This window comes from Herpailurus yagouaroundi, unplaced genomic scaffold (genome assembly GCF_014898765.1).
Source record: "Herpailurus yagouaroundi ecotype Mexico unplaced genomic scaffold, PumYag 198, whole genome shotgun sequence".
NCBI lineage: Eukaryota > Metazoa > Chordata > Mammalia > Carnivora > Felidae > Herpailurus > Herpailurus yagouaroundi.
Genome location: NW_024412429.1, coordinates 33,760,559 through 33,784,425, shown reverse-complemented (window position 1 = coordinate 33,784,425; position 23,867 = coordinate 33,760,559). Strand labels below are relative to the sequence as shown.

Below are 23,867 nucleotides of genomic sequence, written 5' to 3'. Positions count from 1 at the left end.
GAAACTCAGTTATGATTCAAGGACGTCCTTGCCACTTTCCAGTGACTTTACTAGAAAGTAGCTCTTTATATGTTGACTCAGAACGTGCTTCCCTTTAACTTCACTGGAGTTTGTGTGCCCTTTGAAGTGACACAGAACAAATCTAATGCCTATTCCAAATGGCAATCCTCCAAATAGTGAGAACATGAACAATTCCCTGGGACTTTGACAATTCATGTTAAGTTCCTCCAGTTCCTTCAAATACCCTTTCCAAATTATTCTCGTGATCCCCCTGGCTTCAGTTTTCTAGTCATGCTGCAGTATGTCCAATGTCCCTAGAGTGTACCCTAATCACTGTGGGGGAAAAGCAGGACCTCCTTTACTCTTTACACCACACCTCCCTGGTCTTTTCAAAAAGTAGTCATACCATACTGTTTCTTTCTAATGAGACTACGATTAATCAACAACCTCAGTCTTTTTCAGATGCCCTGCTGCAAATATCAAGGAGGGAAAGTTTGAGAAATGATAACATGTATTCACTATTACTTTATACGTGCAGAATAATGTGTTCATATAGCCTAAAAAGGTCTAATAACATCAGCCTTCTCCTCTTAAAAGAAAAAAATTTAAAAATCTCAAACAAAAGTATATCATCACATAGTCAAGTTGTATAAACTAAACATCATTAAAAGATAAAGTTAACTTACTTGTTCTTTTACGCTGTCACCAGTAAACATATACTTCATATGATACAGGAAGTCACAGATGGGGTCCATGTAATTTAGGTGGGCGCTACACTGGTCTACATTCAGCAACATGTCATAAAATGCCACACCGATCTATTTAACAAATAATATAAAATTATTTAAATGGGCAAAAATGTTCAGTAATTTAGAATGATGCAGCTGGACTCCATTACAAGACAAACACAGAGGGATAACATGTTTGTTGAAGAATTGTCGCTGATCATACAAACCTCTATGTGCATGGGATATATATGGTCTGCATTAATAATGGAATCCAGAGTGCTACAAAACTCCCCCCCAATAGGGCTTAAACGTAGTTTCTCTTCGTAACTCAGGAATGTCACTTAAAATTAAGAGGTAGACAATCTCCTTTGTAGAAACCACTTCTCAGTGTCTGAGATAACCACAGTCTCAGAGATATTTCAGATTGTACCTTCTTAGTTCCATTTGGTGGCTCATACTTTAAGGTTCTATTCCTGTCTCATTTTCTTTTCTCTATACTCTTGTAAGACTGACTGACTTCATCCATTTCCATGATTTTAATCAATTCCTCTGCACGATAGCGCAGGGTCTCAAATGCACTTCTCCATCTTAACTTTCTTTTCAAGCTTGATAATGGTTATTTCCCCTATATTTCCAATTCAGTACATCCCGCACCAAACTCATTATAGGCATTCTAAGTTACAGGCACGCTAAATCCTCTAAAATTGCTTTTAGAGCCTATTAAACTAATTTCACTACTAATGGTTACGATATGCAGGTTGGAAAACACTGGGAAATAAACTTACAAAGATCTTTTAGGACTTATCACAGAAAAGCCAGATTTTTTTTACCTCTATCATACATCGAGTTCTCTCTTGCTGAAATCTTTGTAAAAATGGTCCCACAAGATGATACACATAAAGCAACTGGAATTCAGTTTTCACTATAGGAAGAAGGACCTCAGTGAGAAACCTAAAATTCGAAGATTAAAAATAAAAATTTCCTGTGACTTTAAATCATTTGAATTATTTGAACTTTGTTGATGTAGCCTACCCAAGCATTTGTAAAATTTGTAATATTTTTTAAAGTTTCTCTTTCTAATTAATCTTACATTTCTCACTGGCTATTATTTTCACTTGATTATCAACATAAATTACTTCAGATTTAGGAGCCATTCTCAACAGTACAATCACTGAGTGACAGAGGGGAATTACAGGTACCCCCGGATCCCCTGAGTGCTTTCTGAAAGTTTGCATCATGCCACTTTGCTTTTACAAAAGACCTACATTATTATAGCGATGGTTTTTTTTTTTTTTTTTTTTTTTTTGTAAAAGCAAAAATTCTCTTTGGTCTTCTTTTGGTTTGCAAAAATAGGTACTAATATAGGTCTTCCATAAAAGCGAAGTGGCGTAACATGAACTTTTAGAAAGAGTGGGATATGCTTCACTTTACCCCATTTTGGCTTATGGAAGGTTTCACAGCAATGTTCTACTTTTGAATAGTAGGAAAAACATGTATCTGAAATAAAAAGAGAATGGCCAATCTAATATAAATGCCATACTCAAGAAATGTGAATTTAAGTAATACCAATTGTATAGTCAAGAAAAAATAATCAGAAAACAGGCTATTATGAGTTATTCAGTTCAAAATACAACTTGTGAGATATATTCTGGAAAAAGCATGTATTTGAAGAAGTCTCCTGAAATTGTGATGGAAAACTAGATATCAGATTATTTCTTGCATATACAAATTAATTTTTACAGACAATTCTGAAATTAAAGAGCTTCCTCATTATTTAGAAACTCTATGTAATTAAAATTCACTTTGCAAGTTGTCCTATTGAATGAGATGCATACCTCATGTGTAAATGAGTTAAAAAACACACAAAACAAAAAAAGTCCAATTTATTTAAGAAATCATAATACCTACTTGGGAATGAGAGAAAGTTGCCCAATGCTGGAATGGTGCCACACAGCATGTGCGAGAGCTAATGTATAGCTGCAGCTCATCTCGGAGTAGGACTGATGACAAGCAGTGAAATCAAAGAGGCGGAATGGATAGCCAACCCACTCTGACTCAGATGTCAAGCTGGGACTGCTGATAACACTCACAATTCGATCATGAAGGACAATCCAATATGGCTCCTTTAAAATGAGAGGAAAGCCTGATGAAAATGATCACTTATCAAGTATTCAATCCCATTTCTAATATTCCACTCCAAAGCCTAACATAATGGAGCACTCTCATTCTTTAAAATTTTTTACTTATCTAGCTTGTGTTTTTGTGTAATGGAGATTTTGAAATCAAAAGTGAGTGGTTTCACAGTAAGTCAAATACAGTTACTAAGAACCTGGGGATAAGTGTCTGTGAGTTAGAGGGCTAGTATCTGATATTAGTGTACGGAAAATTGCCCTTACCAATACCTATTATACAGACAACACTGGTACACATATATAACTCACAGATAAATATAGATATTTTGGAGGTGTGCAAGGAAAAAATGATTGATTCATAGAGGTGCATAATCAAACAAGTTTGGAGAGCAGAGTTAGATAATGTCACTGACATCGAAAGATATCACAATAGACAACTGAATAGTGCTAAGTAGACACATGTGAGGTCACAGAAGGGAGACTTCACATGAGGGGAGGTCCAGGAAGGGTTCACTGAAGAAGCAGAACCTAAGCTGGCAAAGAATGAACAGGCTTTAGAGAAGCTGACAGAAGGAAGATGGGCTCTGCATAATGTCTCATTCTATAACACATCAGAAGTACCTCAAACATATCTCAACAAGTGTTATTTGCATGAGTGAAAGGCTCTAGATATGTAACATGTTAAGTGGTCAAAAGCAGATCAGAACTAAGGTTGGATAGATAATATACGAACTAAAGTTGGTCAGACAAAGGATACCGAGACCCATTGGTCAGGCAGATTTTTAGATCTGAAGGAGGCAAACAAAATAGTCACTGTAGGTGTCTGAAGCAATAATGATATGAAAACTTGAAAAATAGGAACCACTTCCTTAATTGCATGACGTCCTTATACAAGGGCATCTTATATGCATCTTTTTTTTTTTTTTTCATGCATCTTATTCTTTTGGCTGACAGGGAACAACTGTATTCTGGTACAAATCAAAATGATTAACTCACTGGCAGTGCAGTGATGATGAGTCCAATTGCATTCATCCATGCTGTAATATTCTCTCTTGGCACTAAAGGCTGACTATAAGTGAAGAAAACAGAAGAAAAATATGAAAAAATGTGAAATTACAAAAACACCTTTATACGGTTAATAATGGATCTTATTTTGACAACATATACAAATTGGGGCTAACAACTGATCTACTCCAATAAAACTACAATGGATTTTCATTGAGTAAAAATTTAAATATCCAAAAGCTTTGTTTTTTGGTTGCCTCCTTTAACAGCGGTTGCTGGGATATTAAGACTATTGCCACTTATTTCCACTTCTCCAATCATTATCCCCCACTTCACACTGATCTTCAAGAAAGGAATCTTGAAAGATTATCTTTAGTGAGATGATAACCTTATTCCTAACTTAAATGTCAAACAGCTACTAAAGAGTAGAGGTTGGGGGGGGGGGGGCGCCGGAGGGGCCCAGTGGGTTAAGCGTCCGACTTTGGCTCAGGTCAAGATCTCGCGGTCTGTGAGTTCGAAACCTGTGTCAGGTTCTGTGCTGACAGCTCGGAGCCTGGAGCCTGCTTCAGATTCTGTGTCTCCCTCTCTCTGCCCTTCCCCCACTTGTGCTCTGTCTCTCTAGAAAATGAATAAATGTTAAAAAAAAATTTTGTTTTTAATTAAAAAAAAAACAGTAGACGTGGGAACAAACCCAGGTCTTCTGACCCTGTCCAGGGCTCCCTCAATTATATCTATATCACAAAGACAAAATCTGGGACCAAAAGACAATTACCGTCCCAAGTGCATCAGCCTTGGGACAACACATTTGTCTAACAGCTCCTAATAAAATATCATTCTCTTTACAAAAAACAATGAATCTTATTGCATGAAACAGGATACACACCTTTTCAGGACGACATTTAGAAGAGCATTTCCAACATCTTCGCCTGAAACGGCCAAGGCCATGAGCTCCACACAAGTAACATGCAGTGCATGGGCAGCTGGGTTGGGAAACTCATTGAATCTCCAGTCGCAGTTTGGGAATGGACCGGGAGATTTGCCAGCCATCGGTGCAGATGATTAAAGCAATAACTGTTTGTTTTGAAATTAATGGCTCATATTTGTAGAGTGCTTTACAGTTTTCCAATGTTTCACATGTAAACATCTCATTTGATTATCAATTTATGATTATGAGGCCTCAATAAGTGAGCAGAAATTAAGAGGCAAATGCCATGAACCAAATACACTAATACGTTTGACATAACTGAAATGTATAATCACAAGGTATAAATAGCTGGTCTTCTATAGGTGTGCTTTTATAACTGTGACATGACAGCCATAGATGCAACCAAAGTAGCCCTAGGCTTCATCTACCTATTTCTTTCAACAGTTGTAAGGCAGGTAATAAGAACATTATAATGAGTAATTCTTTTACTTCAGGAAATAAATCTCTTTGTGTAAGAAAATAAATCATGCCCATTTACGTAAAATTGCTCTACCTAGTAAATAGTGACATGGTATACAAACATATTAAACATAGTGTGCTTATAACTTAAAACATGAAATCAAAAAAAGAAATCAAAATATAAGTAAATCAGCTTTTTCATTAAAAAGGAGGGAAAAACAAGTTTTATTATTATCTATTAATATATTTTAAAAGCATCCAAGGATTTGTTTAAAGCAACAAAATTCTAGGGGTGGGAGGGAGGGAAAAGTGGGTGATGGGCATTGAGGAGGGGACCTGTTGGGATGAGCACTGGGTGTTGTATGGAAACCAATTTGACAATATATTTCATATTAAAAAAATAATAAAGTAAAGTAACAAAATTCTATATTCTCCAGTAGCAAACAGATGCATTTACTACAATACATAGTATATTTTTTTGGAGATCAATTTTTTTTTCTTTGAAACACACCTTGAGGTCTGTTTTTAAGATCTAAAAATTAATGGAGTGAATTTCTGCCTATTTGGCAGCTAAGTTGATGTTGGTAATTTAAGATGTCAAAACCTTTACAAAAGTAAAAACAAAAATAATCTTAAAAGAATTGAAGCCTTGGCATGTATAAAAATATTACCTTGAGGGGTGCCTGGGTGGCTCAGTCATTAAGCATCCGACTCTTGGTTTTGGCTTGGGTCATGATCTCACAGTTTGTGAGTTTGAGCCCCATGTTGGGCTCTGTGCTGACAGCGGGACGCCTGCTTGGGATTCTCTCAGTCCCTCTCTCTCTCTGCCCCTCTCCAGCTCGTGCTATGTCTCTCTCAAAATCAATAAATAAACTTAAAAATATATATATTACCTTGAGAAGGTAGTATGTGTCCTCACAAATCAACATATAGTTATTTCTGAAAGGTCTGGAAAAATCACAATGAAAAGGATATTATCTACTAGTCTGCCAATCAATCTGCAATAGTAGGAGTCATCAGGGATCCAAGGATTTTCTTCTCGTGCATTCATGCCACACTTCAGGTATGTGTCACTTAGACACCAGCCTTGGGGTCGATTATCCTTGAGTGAGCCAATGATGGCATGCACAAGTTTTCGCTTGAGATGTGGGCGGTCTCTCAGGTGCATTTCATAATAGTGCAGAGTATTATACAAGTAAGTCACTGGCCGATCTGCCAAGAAGAAAACAATCATCATGAAGTTTATCCAGTTACCAACAACTGTGAAAAACTAACCCTCTGTGTTCAAGATTACCAAAAGATAGCTCAGAAGCCAATGAAACTATTTCACATGCTGGGAAGTTGCATACGATGAATATTTTTATTTCAAAACAAGGCAGAAGGCTTCGAATAATATATACATGGTATGTAAATGAATAACTGCTGTGGCGCTGTTGATACTAGCAAAAAGATCAGAAGAGCCTCGATGGTCAAAAACAGGGTAAATCATGGCATGTATGGATTAATGGGCTTTTTATGCACTGATAAAAATAATCCATCCCAACACACTATACAGGTATTAAAACAAGGTGCAGAACAATGTGTGTATTATATATTATTTGTGGGGGAAAAAAAAAAAACAACCCTAACTACACAATAGCTAAGGAAGGAAGCACAAGGAACTGGTAACAGTCGTTGCCCACAGAGAAAGAAACTGGCTAGCTGGAGATCAGGGATGGGACTAACTCTTCTTCCCTGCATACCCTTCTCTAGCATGTGCATGTTACCTAATCCAAAAAAACAAAAACAAAAACAAAATGTTTTTACAGGAATGCTCACTTGAACTTCATACTTACTCTGTAATGCTAACATGCAATTCAGGCTTCTGGTTAGGAGGAAAACATCTTAGATAAAGGACTAAGAAGAACTGCCCCCCACCCCGCCACCCCAGAGAAATATACTTTGTCCCCACAGCGGCTGCTCTAGGACTTTCATGCTCCTGTCACTGACTCCACCATTCTCTAGTCACATGGTTTCAAACTTTGTAGTTCTCTTCTTTTCTTTCTATATTCTCCCTACAAGCAGCAATCAAGGCCTGTTCCTTCTTCCTGGACTATCTGTCCCTTCTTTCGCATTCCCAGTGCCATCACAGTTGTTTAGATACTAATCCTACACCTGAAATTTTTTGACATTAAGTTTTTGAAATGGCTTCCTCCTTCCAAAACATGCTACTGACTACAACTAGATTTAACTTTCTAAAATAATGCTCTCTATGCCATGACCTTACTCAATAGCATCTAGTTGACTCTTGATTATCTGCATGTTATAAAATCAAAACTTCTGAGCCTGGCACTTAAAGGTGATCTACATTGTCGGGTACAATGTTTAAATTCTCAAGTTAGCCAATGAGGACACTGTTGTTAAAATGCTGTGATTTTTTCCAAAAGATTCCTTCTGCCTAGAATGTTCTCTTCCTCCTGTTCAGATAAATCACATACATCACAGCTCAAATCCTATCATCCAGGAAGCCTGCCAAGACCCTTTAGTTCACAGTAACATCAGTCTGCTCTGAACTCATAACGCTTCTCTTTCTCTACACATTTGGCAATTAATCACACACTATGTAAAAGGGGGCCTCTCCTGCATATCACTTTTATTTCTGCTATTTAGTACATCTGCTATGACCTACTTATTCATATTTTTATGTCACCTACTTTATACTTCATGGCATCACTATATAGCACTTACTCCCAAAACATTTTTATTGAAAAACAATTAAAATTTGAAAAAGCTCACCATGAAATTTATATAAGCCACCAAGGTGATCTAGTAGAGTCTCCAGTGACTTGGAAACTGGAAGCAGCTCTAAAAACCTGTGGATTACTATATCAAATACTGGGAGAAATCGAAGACACACATTTCCAAAATAGATGGGGAGGTAGGGAGACTGAATCTGCACAGGAGGGTCGACCTGCTCCGCGAGGCCCTCAAAATACAGTTTCTCGGGGTACTTCTGTGGAAGTGAGAAAATGGGAAATGTTTAGGACATCTTTTTTTAAATTCTCTTAAAAAATAGAGCTAAATAAACTTGTCATTTTTAAAAGAATATGAAAACATATTTGTTTTGCAGTGCAATGAAATCTAGAGTCCTTCACTTGACAAAAATCTCTATTATCCCAAAGGTATATCGAAAAAGATTTATGTATAGAAAATTTGTGATAACCCTTTCATTTTGTATGTAAGTACTCACATCTACTAAAATTGCAGTTTCAATATATTCTTAACGGTAGAGATATTCTAGAACCTCGAGGAAGTTTAGAGAGCTAATTTACTTCTGTACAGATTAGAGAGAAAACAGTAGAACCACAGAGAAAACAGCCAAATCAATTAGCCAAATACTTAAGTCTGGCTTAAGAAGGAGTCACAGAAGCACTGATTTGAATGAGTACCTTGTGATAATTCATGTGCTTGGTGTGCCAGTCGTTCTGTAGCCAGTGCTCTGGAGAATTTTCCTTCACGAAGTCACTCACTCGATTTCTAAAATCATTTGGTTTGAGTAACAGCAACTGAATTATGAAATAACAAACCTGGGCTTCATTTCCTTCATGACTACGCATGGCCTTTGGAGAAAAACAGAAAAATGATATTAAAATGTCTGACCTGTGCAAAAGCATGGCCCCTCCACTAGATAGTCTAAATTGGAATAGAGTAATACCTCACTATCATTACAGTTTCAATATATGTGGAGTCTACCCCTAGCCAACTGTTCAGAATTCCCTAAGCATATTTAACTTTCTTACTCATTTTTGGTTCTCACCATTCCTTCTGTCTAAAGTATCACTCTTTTTTCTTTTGTTGAAATTTAACCCATTTTTCAAGATATATCACCTGGGTAGATGTACTCTCATTACCGCCTGGCGATATTTTCCTCACTCACACCTCTATCTGATCCTTCTATCTTATTGATTTATAGACTTAGCTTACTTCCCCTACTATATCATAACCATATTTATGTTCTGCAGCTAAGAGGTTAATGTTAACCAACTAAGCCACCCCAATATCAACCCTACAGTATTTTTTTTAATGTTTATTTATTTTTGAGAGAGGGAGGGAGGGAGGGAGGGAGAGAGAGAGAGAGAGAGAGAGAGAGATTGATTGAGGGACAGGCAGAGAGAGATGGAGACACAGAATCCGAAGCAGGCTCTAAGCTCTGAGCTATCAGCACAGAGCCCGACGTGGGGCTTAAACTCATGAAGCATGAGATCATGACCTGAGCCGAAGTCAGACACTTAACCAACTGAGCCACCCAGGTGACCCAACACTACAGTGTTAAAAAAAATAAGTATTTTCCGGCCTTGTTCAGTGTCTTCTCTTAAAATCTTGCCGAAATAGGGGTGCCTGCGTGGCTTAGTCAATTAAACATCCAACTTCAGCTCAGCTCATGATCTCACGGTTCGTGAGTTTGAGTCCCGCATAGGGCTCTGTGCTGACAGCTCATAGCCTGGAGCCTGCTTTGGATTCTGTGTCTCCCTCTCCCTCTGCCCCTTCCCTGCTCACGCCCTGTCTCTCTCTCTCAAAAATAAATAAATAAATATTAAAAAAAATTTTTAAAAGTTGTTTGCTGAAATAGACATCAAAGTTGAGAAAAAAATAATTTGAGGAAATATTGGGTGGCTATGAGAAACATTCAGTTCTGACTGTGGCCACCAAAGTGTACAGAAATGATTATTAACACTCTGCAAAGAAATATGATGCCTTTTTACCACTCCTGCCTCTAGTGGGAGCCTTTGGGAATCAATTCAGGGTTTAACTAACTGTTTATACTTTCACAGCATCACAAGATCAGGACCATGTCTGTCTTACTTACTTCTATACTTTCTGTGCATCAAACATAGCAGATATTCGATACATGCTTACTGAATGAATGAATGAATAAATACACTGGGAAATCTCTAGTTCCTTAGGGAATTGATAGTAATACTTGATTATAGTATAATTTCATTAAATCCTTAGAAGCAATATAGTTAGATCAGCACAAGGTCTATCAGTCACACACACTGATCCAAAACAGAATGAGGCGGCTTAGAAACTTATTCCTAAGTGAGCATATTCTTACCAGGCAGAGAATTAATCTGTCCAATGTAACAATGTTGTACTTCCATACCATGTCATTAAGAATTTCAATGCATTTGTTGAGTTGCTGACCCCCAGCTGATGTAGAGAACTCATATACTAGGAAATCTGCAAATGTTCTCACATGGGCAACCAAGGCCCTGGCTCCAATTCTTTCTAATACTCTGGAAATCAGAGAGTAAAAAATAAGTTATATTGCTGTATGGTAATAATGGATTGTCAAATGGAATGCAGATCTAGGTTTTTGGCTTACCTATAGCCAATCTGATTTATATGATCTGTTTCCAAGAGCATTTTCCAGAGAAGACAAAGGAAGAGAGGAGGAGAGCCTTGCATAGAAAAGTGGGTAATGATGTCATTTTCATTGGTCATTGACTTCCACTTCCTATACTCCTCTTCCACATTTTTTTTCAGATTAAAACGGCTTTCCTGAGGTACGTTATTTTGTTTGAAGAATGCCTAAAAGGAAGATGAGAAGTTTACTTCAAGGGTTATACTAGAAAGAACACTGGCTACAGAGTTAAGAAGCCAGTTCTAGGCTTGATTATGACACTAATAAACTCTAGGCAACCTCAAGCAACTTAGTAATCAAGCCTTGAATTTCTATAATGGGAAAATACACAGGCTTAATTTGGTATCTCTAAGATTCCCTTTCTAGATTTCCTAAACAGAAATTCCAAGCAAGCCTGAATTCAAAGCTTCTTCAATCATCTGTTGATACTTCTGTTCATCATTAAAAAGAAAAAAAAAAAAAGAAATTTATGTATCCTTTGGTTACATATTTTAGCATCTCTGTAAGGAAAATCTATTACACAGCCAAATGGGTCTCAGACCATCAGTATTGACACCATCTGGGATCTGTAAGAAATGCAGTCTTGGACCCCATTCCAGACCTACTGAATTGGAAGTTCTGCACCTAGGGCCCAGCAGTCTGTATCCGAACAAGCTCTCTAGGTGATCCTGGTAAAGTTGAGAACTACTGCTTTAGCCCTATTAGAAGTTATAGAAAGCAGATGTTCATTATGCTTAAACTTTTCTTTGCAAAGTAGAGGACAGATGAAGTTTTCTTTTCTCCATATTATAAAAGCCAAGCTTATAGTTTTTCTCTCTGTGTGATTAAGAAAAAATTCAGTCAAGTGCACCAATGTGTATTCTGTGCAGCTCCATTAACTTGTATTTCTCCCCATTTCAGTTCTAAGAGAAAGAATTTTTTAGGTAACGTGTTAATTCTCACAAGATTCTAAAACTGTTAATAATATGAGATCATAATTAAATTTTTAGGAATATATAGTCCTAGAGTACGACAAGGAACAAGTCAAGACACTTGGAATAGCAAAGATTTTTTGAAAAAGAAATAAAAGCTAATTTCCTTTGGATATCACTAAAACAAAGTCTCTAGTATAACACTAAATGGGAAAGAATGACTTTATATATATTAAATGGAAGAATGATTTTTACATATTCAACATGTAATTCAAGACCAGATTACCTGTAGTGGGCCTGGAAAACAGCTAAGAGTGTGTGATGCCCAATTATGAGGAGTAAAACTCATGATGGTCTGAAGTATATCTTTACACCAAGTTCCCTGAATTGAATCAGAGCCTGTAAAAAAATCTAAACATAAACAAAAAATGTAATCCAGATATAAATGATCATACCCACAATTCTTAAATATCACAGAGAAAGCAACAAACAATTATGCACACCCAAGGAATTTCACTGCAATACGCTCACTGCTTAACTAGTTATATTCAGCTTAGGACCCAAGTTTTTTTAGTCTATGTGAGTGATTTGAATGATCGCATTAGTAAGTAAGAACACAATTAGTGGAAAGAAGACAAAAGACATTGCAATCTAATTTTTTGTAAGGTTACAGAGCACCAATGATACAACAGTGATACAGGCCCACCACGAATGCTCATGTAGTTGACTCTGACAATAAGGAGTCAGCACTTCACTGAGCCAAGGAATATAATTATAAAAGCAGCTATCTTTTCTAGTGGTTGAAACAGCTATAGACTACAACTCTCTAAATCAAGAAGGTTAATTTATATAAAATAAGATAGTTCACACAGATGTTATTTCAGGCTGCTAAATCCAGTAACTATTTCTTTAAAACAGCAGTTCTCCAAGTGTGGTCTGTGGAGTCTGTGGGTCGCCAATATCCTTTCACGGATTTGATGAGGTAAAAACTACTAAAATAATTATAATAAGACAGCATGGACCTTTTTACTGTGTTAACATGTGCACCAATAGTGCAAAGGTAATGATAGGGAAAACTGCTGGCCCGTAGAACAAATCAAACTGTGGCACCAAACTATACTAACAGCCATTGTAATCTTTACTATGCTCTTGGCTGGGGGTCGCGGGTGGGGAGAAGGAGCCAGTTTTACTTAAGAATATCCTTGAAGTAGTGAAAAAGACTGTATCTCAGCCCTTAAGTACATCTCATTTTAATATTCTGTGTGATAAAAAAAGGAGGTATGAATAGTGTTCTAGCTACTATTATACATCAAAGTATGATGGGTATCTTAAGGAAAAGTACTTGTGCAATTGTTTGAATACTGAGTGAAATTAGCTCTTTTTTTTTAAAATGGAATTCCCTTTTTACTTAAAAGAACATCTGACGGAAAACTACAGTTATTCAGACTTGGGCACTAAGCACACATTTTCTTGAAAATTAACAAAGGGAGCCTGTTACTTCAAGGAAAACAAATGACCACATCTTTTGCCAGTGATAAAATTTGACACTTCAAGTGAAAAATCAAAATTTTGGAAAACTTGTATCTACTACTATAAACCTAATAGTTTTATTTTTAAAAAATTTTTTTTTCAACGTTTATTTTATTTTTGGGACAGAGAGAGACAGAGCATGAACGGGGGAGGGGCAGAGAGAGAGGGAGACACAGAATCGGAAACAGGCTCCAGGCTCCGAGCCATCAGCCCAGAGCCTGACGCGGGGCTCGAACTCACGGACCGCGAGATCGTGACCTGGCTGAAGTCGGACGCTTAACCGACTGTGCCACCCAGGCGCCCCAAAACCTAATAGTTTTATAAAACTTAAAGATTTTCCTAAAGAAATTTGTAGTGATATAAACAAATGTAATTTTATGATACTGTATAATGAAGTGTGCGAACACTTATAAGATTTATATAATTCACTGAACCAATGTCTTCCAAAACACTAATTCATGAAGTTACAAAATATGGATTAAAAAAATCCATTAAATGTGCAAAACAGACCAATGGGTTACAATGTAATAGAATAAAAAAAGTTCACTGATAGAATTTTGGATTGCATTCTACGTTGCACCGAACATTTAAGAAACAATCACTTGTCCAATTTTGTGTGACATCAAAGAGTATTCACAATTATCGGAAAGGCTATTAAAATACTCCTCTCCTTTCCAACCTGTTACCTGGGTGAGGCCATATTTTCTTCATTTCTAAAATAATATATTGCAATAGATGAAATGCAGAAGTAAATATGAGAATCTAGCAAAGCTTTCTTTACATCAGATATTAAAGAGAGATGTAAAAAATGTGAAAAAATGGCACCTCTTCTCACTAAAGTTTTGTTTTGGAGAATATATAGTTTATTTTTCATAAAAAATATAAGAATGTTAATATATGTTTATTATTTTTAAGGGAATCAAACAAATACTAAAAAAGCATCTATCTTAATATCTATAAGGTAAATATTGATAAAATAATAAATGCTGATAAAATCCATATAAATGGAAAATCTTTGGGAATTTGTATGTTTTTAAGAATGTTAAGTGGTCCTGGGGTGCCTGGATGGCTCAGTCGGTTGAACATTCCACCTTGGCTCTGGTCACGATCTCATAGTCCATGAGTTCAAGCTCTGCCCCAGGCTCTGTGCTGACAGCTCAGAGTCTGGAGGCTGCTTCAGATTGTGTGTCTCCCTCTCTCTCTGCCCCTCCTCCCCCTTCCCCACTCACGCTCTGTCTCCCTCTCTCTCTGAAAAAATAAACATTAAAAAAATTTACAAATGTTAAGTGGTCCTGAGACCAAAAAGGTCAAGAACCACTACTTAAAAATGATGTAAAATGGCTGGAAACTGAAGCTCAACCTAGTTAAAAAATGATAGTACACAAAATAACCTACATTAATGATTGAAATGGTGAAGGTATTAAAACAACTTTTTTTTTTTTTTTCAATGTTTATTTATTTTTGGGACAGAGAGAGACAGAGCATGAACGGGGGAGGGGCAGAGAGAGAGGGAGACACAGAATCAGAAACAGGCTCCAGGCTCTGAGCCATCAGCCCAGAGCCGGACGCGGGGCTCGAACTCACGGACCGCGAGATCGTGACCTGGCTGAAGTCGGACGCTTAACCGACTGCGCCACCCAGGCGCCCCACAACTTTTTTTTTAAACATATGAAAAGGGTCTTTTCACGATGCTTCTTTAATAATCACTAAGGACACAGCACGCTCTAATTCATTTGTTTTCCCTATTGATGGTCGCACATTCACTGTACCTGTTACATGAGTTGCTCTAGCTAAGGTCAATATCAAGGCTCGGTTCAGCTCCTCAGATTCCGCGGACAGCACCGTTTTGGGATCACTCAGGAAGCGTGTGAACTGTGGCTGTACCTCCGAACTACCTAATGCTGTTATAAGCCTAAGTGCGGTACTCTCAACACTAAAAGGTGAGAGAACAAAAAGAAATGTGAAAAAGTTAAGTGGCATATAAAATTTCAGAATTATAGAATTGAATCTAGTTCTAGGTTAATTACAATTGAAAAATATGGAAACTTTGAATTCCTCTTCTTTGATTAAAAAAAAAAAAAACCTTCCTCCTTTGAGTAAGAATGAACTTTGTCTTAAAAACCTGAGATACCAAATGTTATAGCAAACACCATCTAACATTTTTTACATATTTGAAAAAGATAGCCTGCAGCTTATAGGACTAAACAATTTCACCTGGATATATAGGATTTCAAAAATTACATTTTTTAGGGGTGGGTGGGTGGCTCAGTCACTTAAGCATCCAACTCTTGATTTCCGCTCAGGTCACGATCTCACAGTTTGTGGGTTCAAGCTCCACGTTGGGCTCTGTACTGTATGGAGCCCATTTGGGATTCTCTCTCCCTCTCTCTCTGCCCCTCCCCTGCTTGTACTCTCTCTGTCTCTCAAAATAAATAAACGTTAAAGTAGCCTCTTATTTAAAAAAATTGTATTTAAAAAAATTTTATTTTATTTTATTAATGTTTATTCATTCAGAGAATGCGCACGCACAAAGGCATGGGAGGGACAGAGAGAGAGGGGGACAAAGGATCTAAAGCAGGGTGGGTGTTGACAGCAGAGTGGCCAATGCAGGGCTGGAACTCACAAACTGAACGATGATCATGACCTGAGCTGAAGTTGGACGCTCAACCAACCATTCTAAAGGGCTAAATTAGAACCCAGGTGCCCCTTAAAAAAAATTTATATTTTTAAATCTCAAATATATTTTCACTTAAAACAAAATCAAAGTGACATGATAATTTAACCATAATCTAAAGTATATTTAAATCCAATATTCTAAATATTTTTAATGTTTAATTTTTGAGAGAGAGAGAGAGAGAGAGAGAGAGAGAGAGAGAGGGGTAGAGAGGGAGACAAAGAACTCAAGCAGGCTCCAGGCTCTGCGCCATCAGCACAGAGTCCAGTGCAGGGCTCCAACCCACGAACTATGAGATCATGACATGAGCCCAAGTCTGACGCTTAACCGACTGAGCCACCCAAGCGCCCCTAAATCCAATATTCTAAAGGGCTAAATTAGAACATATCATCAAAGGCCTTGAAAGTACTTTTTCTCAGTCCAAAGATCACTAGGCAAGGACTCAACTATCTTAATAACTTTCTATTTAAAAGCTGTACTCTACTTCTATATTGGAAATAAGATGCTCCAGGAGAAGAGTTTTATGACAAATGAGTACAAATACTATTAAGGATTAAGTTCCCATCTCCAACAAAGTTTCTAATAAATCTTAAGGGAAGACAGTCATCAAAGAACTCACCAGAGATGGAGCTGGTTCTGGTTTGTTTGTGCAACTGCAGCTAAAGTATGAAGATGGCTCAGGAGCTGCACTCGGTAATGAGGCTGAATGTGGTGCATCCGGTAGCTGAACATCTCGAGAAGTGTGTGCAAGATCCCCCAGGCATGTGACTTGAAAACAGTTGGCAAAAGTTGACCTTGAGGAATAAGACAATTTAAGGCAACAATTATAAAAGTTATGAATTAAAAACATTTCAAGAGTCACATGGAGTAAAATCTACGTAAAGATTTGATCATGAATGGACGGACACACACACACACACACACACACACACACACACACACACACTTTCCAAATTTTCTCCATAATTTCTCCTTTAATGGTAACGAAAAAAGTCCAGATCCTAATTATAATACCAAGTTTGCCCTTTTTTTCCCCTTGGAATTTGACAAATGAGACTCAAGTTCATCTAGAAAAATAAGAGACCATAAATGAAAAAAAAAAATTACCCTTCCTCACTTCTCAGTTCTTTCAAATTACTTTTATAAAGTTAATGTTTCCAGTCTATTGAAGCATGAGGATCACTTTTTAATATACAGATTGCATTACACCCACCCCTATTCCCTCCTCTCTCCCCAAAAAGTTTTATTGAACCCTTGATTATCTGGGAAGAAGAGTAATTATGGTTAAAACTAAAATTACACCATATTAGTGAAAAGTTACAATTACCATGAATCAGAAAAAAACTTCTATATTACAAAGTATATGTTATTTAGAACTATGTAACAACTAATAAACATTACAAGCTGTCTTCTAAAATGCAGGAAAACTCCTTTCCTATTGCCAGACTTAGCCCCAGGGGCAAACTAGCAAAAGAAGCATATGAGACCACAGATTCTTGCATGAGTACAGGGACCATGTCTGTTTAGCTCATTGTATCCCAAACACTTAACATAATACCCCTTTCTTATCATAACTTTACTTAAAAATGCAGCTTACTCTCCTGATTCTCACACTTCCTACCCTCCTTTTTTGCTTTATTTTTCTCCATAAGACATATAATCTGACATATTCTATACTTCATTTATTTACTTGTCTCCCTCATTAGCAGGTAATCTCTATGATGGCAGTGACATCTTTACGCTGTTGTATCCCCAGCACCTAAAAGAATACCTGTTGAATGAATGAATGGGTTAATGGGTACAAACACCAGAAAGTCTTGTCTTACTGATAAATCCTTTGATGCCCAAAGACTCTATTTCCATATAGACCAATAAACGACTGTACGTTTCCACTAGGGCTGGAGCCAAGGCCACACTGGATTTTGCATGAGCAAGTTTTATCACTCTGGTAGCAATGCTATGGATAAGGCTGAGGAGAAACAAAAGAAAAGAAAAATCCATATTTTTGACATAAACATAGGATTAGTGTATTTATAGGAAACTTGGTATAAATCTAAGTTCAAAAATGAATGAGCTCCATTTTAATCATTTCAGCCATGCAGGACACCTGGTAGTGATGCACTGTATAACCCGAGATGAATTCTGGTTTCCATGGTGTTTTCAACGTGCATCAGGATCCCTCTGCTCATGCAAAAAGCAAAATTTGGGTACAACTCATAATACACTTGAATTGAAAAAATAAATAAATAAAAAAACCAGGGGCAGCTGGGTGGCTCAGTTGGTTAAGCGTCCAACTCGATTTTGGCTCAGGTCATGCTCTCACGGTTCATAAGATCAAGCACTGCATCAGGTTCTGCACTGATGGCTTACAGCCCACTTGGGATTTTCTCTCTCCCTCTTTCTCTGCCCCTCCCCTGTGCACTCTCAAAATACATATTTTTTTTAAAAAAAAGACTGAAACAAAAACTAAAACACAAAAAGAAACCCAAACCTCAAAAATAATTTTAATAAAAGAACATGCATGAATGGCTTTAGTCTGTTTTTCTCTTTCAAATATGTAACTAAAACTGTTTGAGAAAGTAAACAACTTTTATTATGGAATTACTTAAAAAAAAAATCACTGCTAAGATCCAAATGTTGGGTTCTAACAGGGCTTCCCTCAACTCTGTCACCCAAGCAGGTAAAGCACATGTATAATTTTACGACAACGTTTACCATGAGAAAAAGAGCATGGCTTTTCTAGAACTGATGTCCCACAGATACATTCTCTTTCACCCACAGTGTCTGATGTTTGAGCCAGTACTTAAGAGCTGAAAGACTAGAAATAAAAATCTGGATTTCTACCCCTTCTCAAAAAAAATTTAGAAGATTTAGTTACATTAGCTTACATTCTTACATTATAGAAATTAGCTAAACTGGCAGCACCATGAGGAAAGCTTCAGTCAGCCTCAATTCCTTCTATATACACACACTTCCATGTGCACTAATATCTGGCTCTCTTCCACTCAGCAGAATGTGTCACTCATTTACATTATCAGCTTGTCTCTTAAGGGGTACTTAAGGTTCAAGAATCACACCCAACAGAGCGTTTTCTGTCTTTTGGAAACCATAATGTCAATTCTAAGAGCATCCTATTTGTAATCAATACAGCAAAGGCATTATAATTTTCACATTCCTGGACTCAGCTCTTTCCAGCAAATTACTTGATAAAAATGTACTATGGGTAGATGTAAAGACATAAAAATAATCTTCTAGCCATCATTATAATAGTAAGCACCGTGAATAACTCATGCCCAACAATGCAGAACTGGCTAAATATCTATATATGGCCACACCAAAGACTTCTTTGTAGCAATTAAAACAGATGTTTCTGAAAAACACTAAACCTAAAGAGGTGTTTGACAGATTATTATGGGGAAAAGGTGGTTATAACAAAGTGTTACTGTAAGAACACATTTTATTAAAAAAAAACACAAAAAACCTAGCCCATAAATTCATATATTTATACATAGAAAAAAAGACTCAGAACATATACCAAAAAATTTTACAAGGCTTATTTGTTATGATGAGATTATAGCAGTTATTTTCTTCAGGTTTATTTTATATTCTAGAACTCCTATAATAAATAACTTTTATAATAAACCAAATCATGAAAAAAAATGCAACTGACCATAAAAAACACACACATAATCATGAAATCATGCCTGTACTACACCGATATCAATTCCCCAACACAGGACCAAATAAATAAAAAGAACATACCTCATTTTGGCATGAACCGTCAGTGAGTCCAGAAGGTTCATGGGTAAGGGAGTAATAGACGCGGAAGCCAAGCAGCTCGTTCCAGGAAGAGGTACTCTCATAATTCCATTTCCATAAATAGTTTCTACCAGAGCTCCCATAGGTAATGTAAAACATTCGGAATTTGTAGAGTATGCATTACACAGCAGGGCGATCTTATAGTCATTCATCTGTAAACTTTTATTTCTAAGACTCTGCTGTAGGAACCTACAATTTCAAGTACCATCAAATAGTAAAAAACGCAAGTAACTTCCAGAAAGTTAGCTTTGTGTTTTAAAAAACATTTACTTTCATGAAATGATTTACCAATACTATCTTTATTCCTACAGGTATAATAGTTTCTGCTCAAAATATAGAGTGGTTAACGTACAAAAGTTTAAGTAGCATATCAATAAGAACTTAAATAATAATAAGCTACCAGTTAATGAATATGTGTTAAGTATTACTACATACACAGCACTAAGACTCAAGTAATGAACGAGTAACTCACAAATTCTATTTATTATCCATCTGGCTAAGTATAACAATGTGCCTTCATTATAGATGTCACTGTGAAAAGATGATTGAGGAATGTCTCATAAAGGGACAGCCAAATGGAATGTGAAGTCTGACTCCCCTACAGTCTCCTATGAAGAGATCTGGGGATCCTTTTCAGAAGTTCTAGGTGGGAAGTTCAGGTATTCCTAATATCCGTGACTATCTAAAGCCAAGTCCTATGCTCTTTTTAAGAGCATCTTCTTTGAGTTATCACAGCTCTGGAAATGATGTAAGGGAGCACACCAGCCAGAAAAGCTCAAACAGTCCTGGCAGCCAGGGAGTGAAAGAGATCTGTCAGATCACGCTCAAATCCTGAGTGCTTAGGAAATTTGGAAACATTTTCACATACTTTTGGAAATTAAGAACTTTAATTAAGGTAAAACATGTAAAAGCAAAGATTAGACCTGGAAATTAAAAATTATATATCTGCATACATATAAACAGAATTAATTTTCTAATTGTTTTCTGATGCAGGTTATTGGTCAGTCTCTCTTGGCAGGACATGCAATTAAATATTCACCTTTACCTCCAGTGGGTGTGGGGAGATTTCTATACTTCATACAAATACCGAGACTGACATTAGCCTCTAATGACATTAGGCTAATGTCATTGCTGTTTTTTAAAACAGTAATTTTAAAAAATGAACTGTTAAGCTACAAATTACTTACTCATGGTGAAGCTTTAGAGAATGAGGTATTGGAATCTGTAGCTTGGAGTTGTCATTTTGGGCTTTTCTATTGAGGTGAATCCAAATGCAAGTCATTGCAAAGGCATGAGTTGACTGGGGTTTGTTAATATCAGGAACTGGGATATACTGGAAAACAATTTGCATATTATAAGAAAGAGAAGAATTAACAAATGGTAAATATTTTAATAAATATGTATTCTAATAATCCATTGTTGATATAACTCTTTTTAAAATACCCTGTATTAATTCAGCTTCAATTGTTCTTTGACTCTTTAATAATATAAATCAGAATATCTAACAGCTATAAAAAATTAAAACTATTACAAGATTGTTTACTTGCCAAGGAATTAACAGAAATTCACAGGTGCTGTCACAGACCATTCACAATCATTCAAAAATTTACCTTCTTTAAAAAACAGACACATTATGAAATTTTACTGAATGTGATAAATACACTGTAAACTCCGAATTTCTAAAGGTCACATATATGGTTTTCAAGAACATAGAAAAATTAAGAAATATGCAATCTAAATAAGTACTGTATTCAATATATATTATCACACACACTATACATATTGTATACTGATGGGGGAAATGACATGGACATGTGGAATTTGCTTTAAAATTTTCTAGTATTAACAAAAAAAGATGAGTGTAAAGATGAAGCAAGGATGTTTCTTAAAACTACAATGATGTATCACCTCACACCTGTCAGAATGGCCAAAATAGAAAACACAAGAAACAAGTGTTGGTGAGGATGTGGAGAAAAAGGAACCCTTGTGCACTGTTGGTGGGAATGCAAACTGTGGAAGACAGCATGGAGGTTCCTCAAAAAGTTCCTTAAAAGTTAGAACTACTCTACAATTCAGTAATCACACTACTAGGTATTTACCCCCAAAACAGGAAAAAACATGAATTCAAAGAGATACACACACCCCTGTGCTTACTGCAACATTATTTACAACAGCCAAATTATGGAAGCAGCCCAAGTGTACACTGATGAACGAATGAAGATATGGCGTGCACACACACACACACACACACACACACACACACACACACACACGATGGAATATTATTCAGTCACAAAAAAGAATGAAATCTTGTCATTTGCAACATGGTTGGAGCTAAAAAGTATGTTAAGTGAAATAAGGCAGTTAGGGAAAGACAAATACCATATGATTTCACTCATATGTGGAATTTAAGAAACAAAACAAATGAGCAAAGAAAAAAAAAAAAGAGAGACAAACCAAGAAATAGACTTTTAATTATAGAGAACAAAGTGATGGCTACCAGAGGGGAGGTGGGTGGGTGGAGGGATGGGTAAAATAGGTGATGGGGATAAGAGTACGCTTATCTTGATGAGCACTAACATACAGAATTGTTGAATCACTATATTGTATACCTGAGACTAATGAAAAACTTAGAAAATATTTTTTGGTGATGAGTACACAGGGGTTTATTTTTTTATTCACCCTACCTTTTTTGTGCATTTAAAAATTTCCATAATAACATGTGTTTAAAGAAATGGCAATCGTCAATATATACCATATTTTACCCAAATACCTCATCTAACAGAACAATGGGGGAACATACTAAACTCACAAACAAAAACAGACATTAACAGACACTGATGTTATTTGATCATTCAATGATCTGTATAGATCAAAACAGCTTAATGCTTTTAAAAAATTGTAAACCTACTTAGAATACAGAGAAATACACCTGGCTGGCTCAGTTGGTTAAGTATACCACTTTTGATTTCGTTTGAGGTCATGATCACATGACTGTGAGATCGAGCCCCATGTTGGACTCCGTGCTGGGCGTAGAGCCTGTTGAAGATACTTGCTCTTCCTCTCCCTCCTCCCCTCCCCTGCTCATGCCCTCTCTCAAAAAAAAAAAAAAAAAAAAAAAAAAAAAAAAAAGAAAGAATATAGAGAAAGAGCTTGCTATAGATGTTCAATTTAATTTAAGATAAGCTTCAGAACTAATCTAGTTCAATTTCTTCACTTTCCATGAATAAACTAATATCAAGAGAGACTCATGTACCATCTCATGATTTTTAGTCACAGAATTGGGAAAGAACCCAGGTTTTCAGCTTCCAAATCCGGTAACCTGTTCACAAAATCACACAAAAATCCTTACACATAAATTAGACATACTCCCCTCATCACACTGTAACAATTTGTAAAACTTACTTCTTTTTCTGGATACAGAAGGTCAAACAGCTTCATGACAGGGAGAAAATCAGCGAGTGCATTTTTCTGAATACTTCCAGAAATGAATTGCAGGAGAACCCACATTAGATGATCTCTGCCTTTAATCAGTCCTCTCCCTGCTAACTGTAAAAGATGTTTAAATACACATCTACACAGCTGGTTAAAGAGATGGATGTAGTAAAGTTTAAAGGGAAAAAAACAAAAACAAAACCCCCACAAAAAACAGGAGAAACCCTGTTCTCCGAAAGTTAGCATCCAACTTTGGCATTTACAATACTTAATCTCAACTTAAGACACACCAAGCAAAGCCTTTTAAATTAGTTTAATATTGGGGCGCCTGGGTGGCGCAGTCGGTTAAGTGTCCGACTTCAGCCAGGTCACGATCTCGCGGTCCGTGAGTTCGAGCCCCGTGTCAGGCTCTGGGCGGATGGCTCAGAGCCTGGAGCCTGTTTCTGATTCTGTGTCTCCCTCTCTCTCTGCCCCTCCCCCGTTCATGCTCTGTCTCTCTCTGTCCCAAAAATAAATAAACGTTGAAAAAAAAAATTTTTAAATTAGTTTAATATTATATATAGAGTTCCTCCCTGATCCCAAAACAACTATACATATCAAAAGTTCAATGTTTTAGAGCATAACTAAGTTGATCATGTATGCAAGAGAATCAAGTTTAATATAAGATAATTGCTAAAAATCTTTCATCAAAACACAAGGAATACTTCATTATACAAAAAGGATTTTTTTCTTTAATTTAAAATCCTTGAGGAGTGGATATCAAAAAACACTTTTCCTGGTTTCCTGTAGATTAGAACAGAAATCAATGGTGGTGGGGTGGCAGTGGGGGGAACTGGTGGTTAGAA

The 23,867-nt window shown here is 36.6% G+C and overlaps 1 protein-coding gene across 2 annotated transcripts in view; it reads right to left on the bottom strand.

Annotated features, from left to right (window-relative positions):
- The window catches only part of MED23 (mediator complex subunit 23), a 44,736-nt gene that overhangs the window by 2,826 nt on the left and 18,043 nt on the right, over positions 1-23,867 (bottom strand). For both annotated transcript variants that reach the window (XM_040449184.1, XM_040449185.1), the window contains 17 exons: positions 22,993-23,136; positions 20,775-20,920; positions 19,531-19,776; positions 17,595-17,737; positions 16,388-16,562; positions 14,864-15,027; positions 11,851-11,975; positions 10,615-10,820; positions 10,345-10,525; positions 8,678-8,848; positions 8,025-8,241; positions 6,225-6,461; positions 4,749-4,914; positions 3,857-3,929; positions 2,637-2,851; positions 1,559-1,679; positions 687-818 (listed from right to left, as the gene is read on the bottom strand). In XM_040449184.1, the coding sequence (XP_040305118.1) occupies positions 687-818; positions 1,559-1,679; positions 2,637-2,851; positions 3,857-3,929; positions 4,749-4,914; positions 6,225-6,461; positions 8,025-8,241; positions 8,678-8,848; positions 10,345-10,525; positions 10,615-10,820; positions 11,851-11,975; positions 14,864-15,027; positions 16,388-16,562; positions 17,595-17,737; positions 19,531-19,776; positions 20,775-20,920; positions 22,993-23,136 (2,862 nt within the window). The remainder of the gene's footprint in view (positions 1-686; positions 819-1,558; positions 1,680-2,636; positions 2,852-3,856; positions 3,930-4,748; positions 4,915-6,224; positions 6,462-8,024; positions 8,242-8,677; positions 8,849-10,344; positions 10,526-10,614; positions 10,821-11,850; positions 11,976-14,863; positions 15,028-16,387; positions 16,563-17,594; positions 17,738-19,530; positions 19,777-20,774; positions 20,921-22,992; positions 23,137-23,867) is intronic.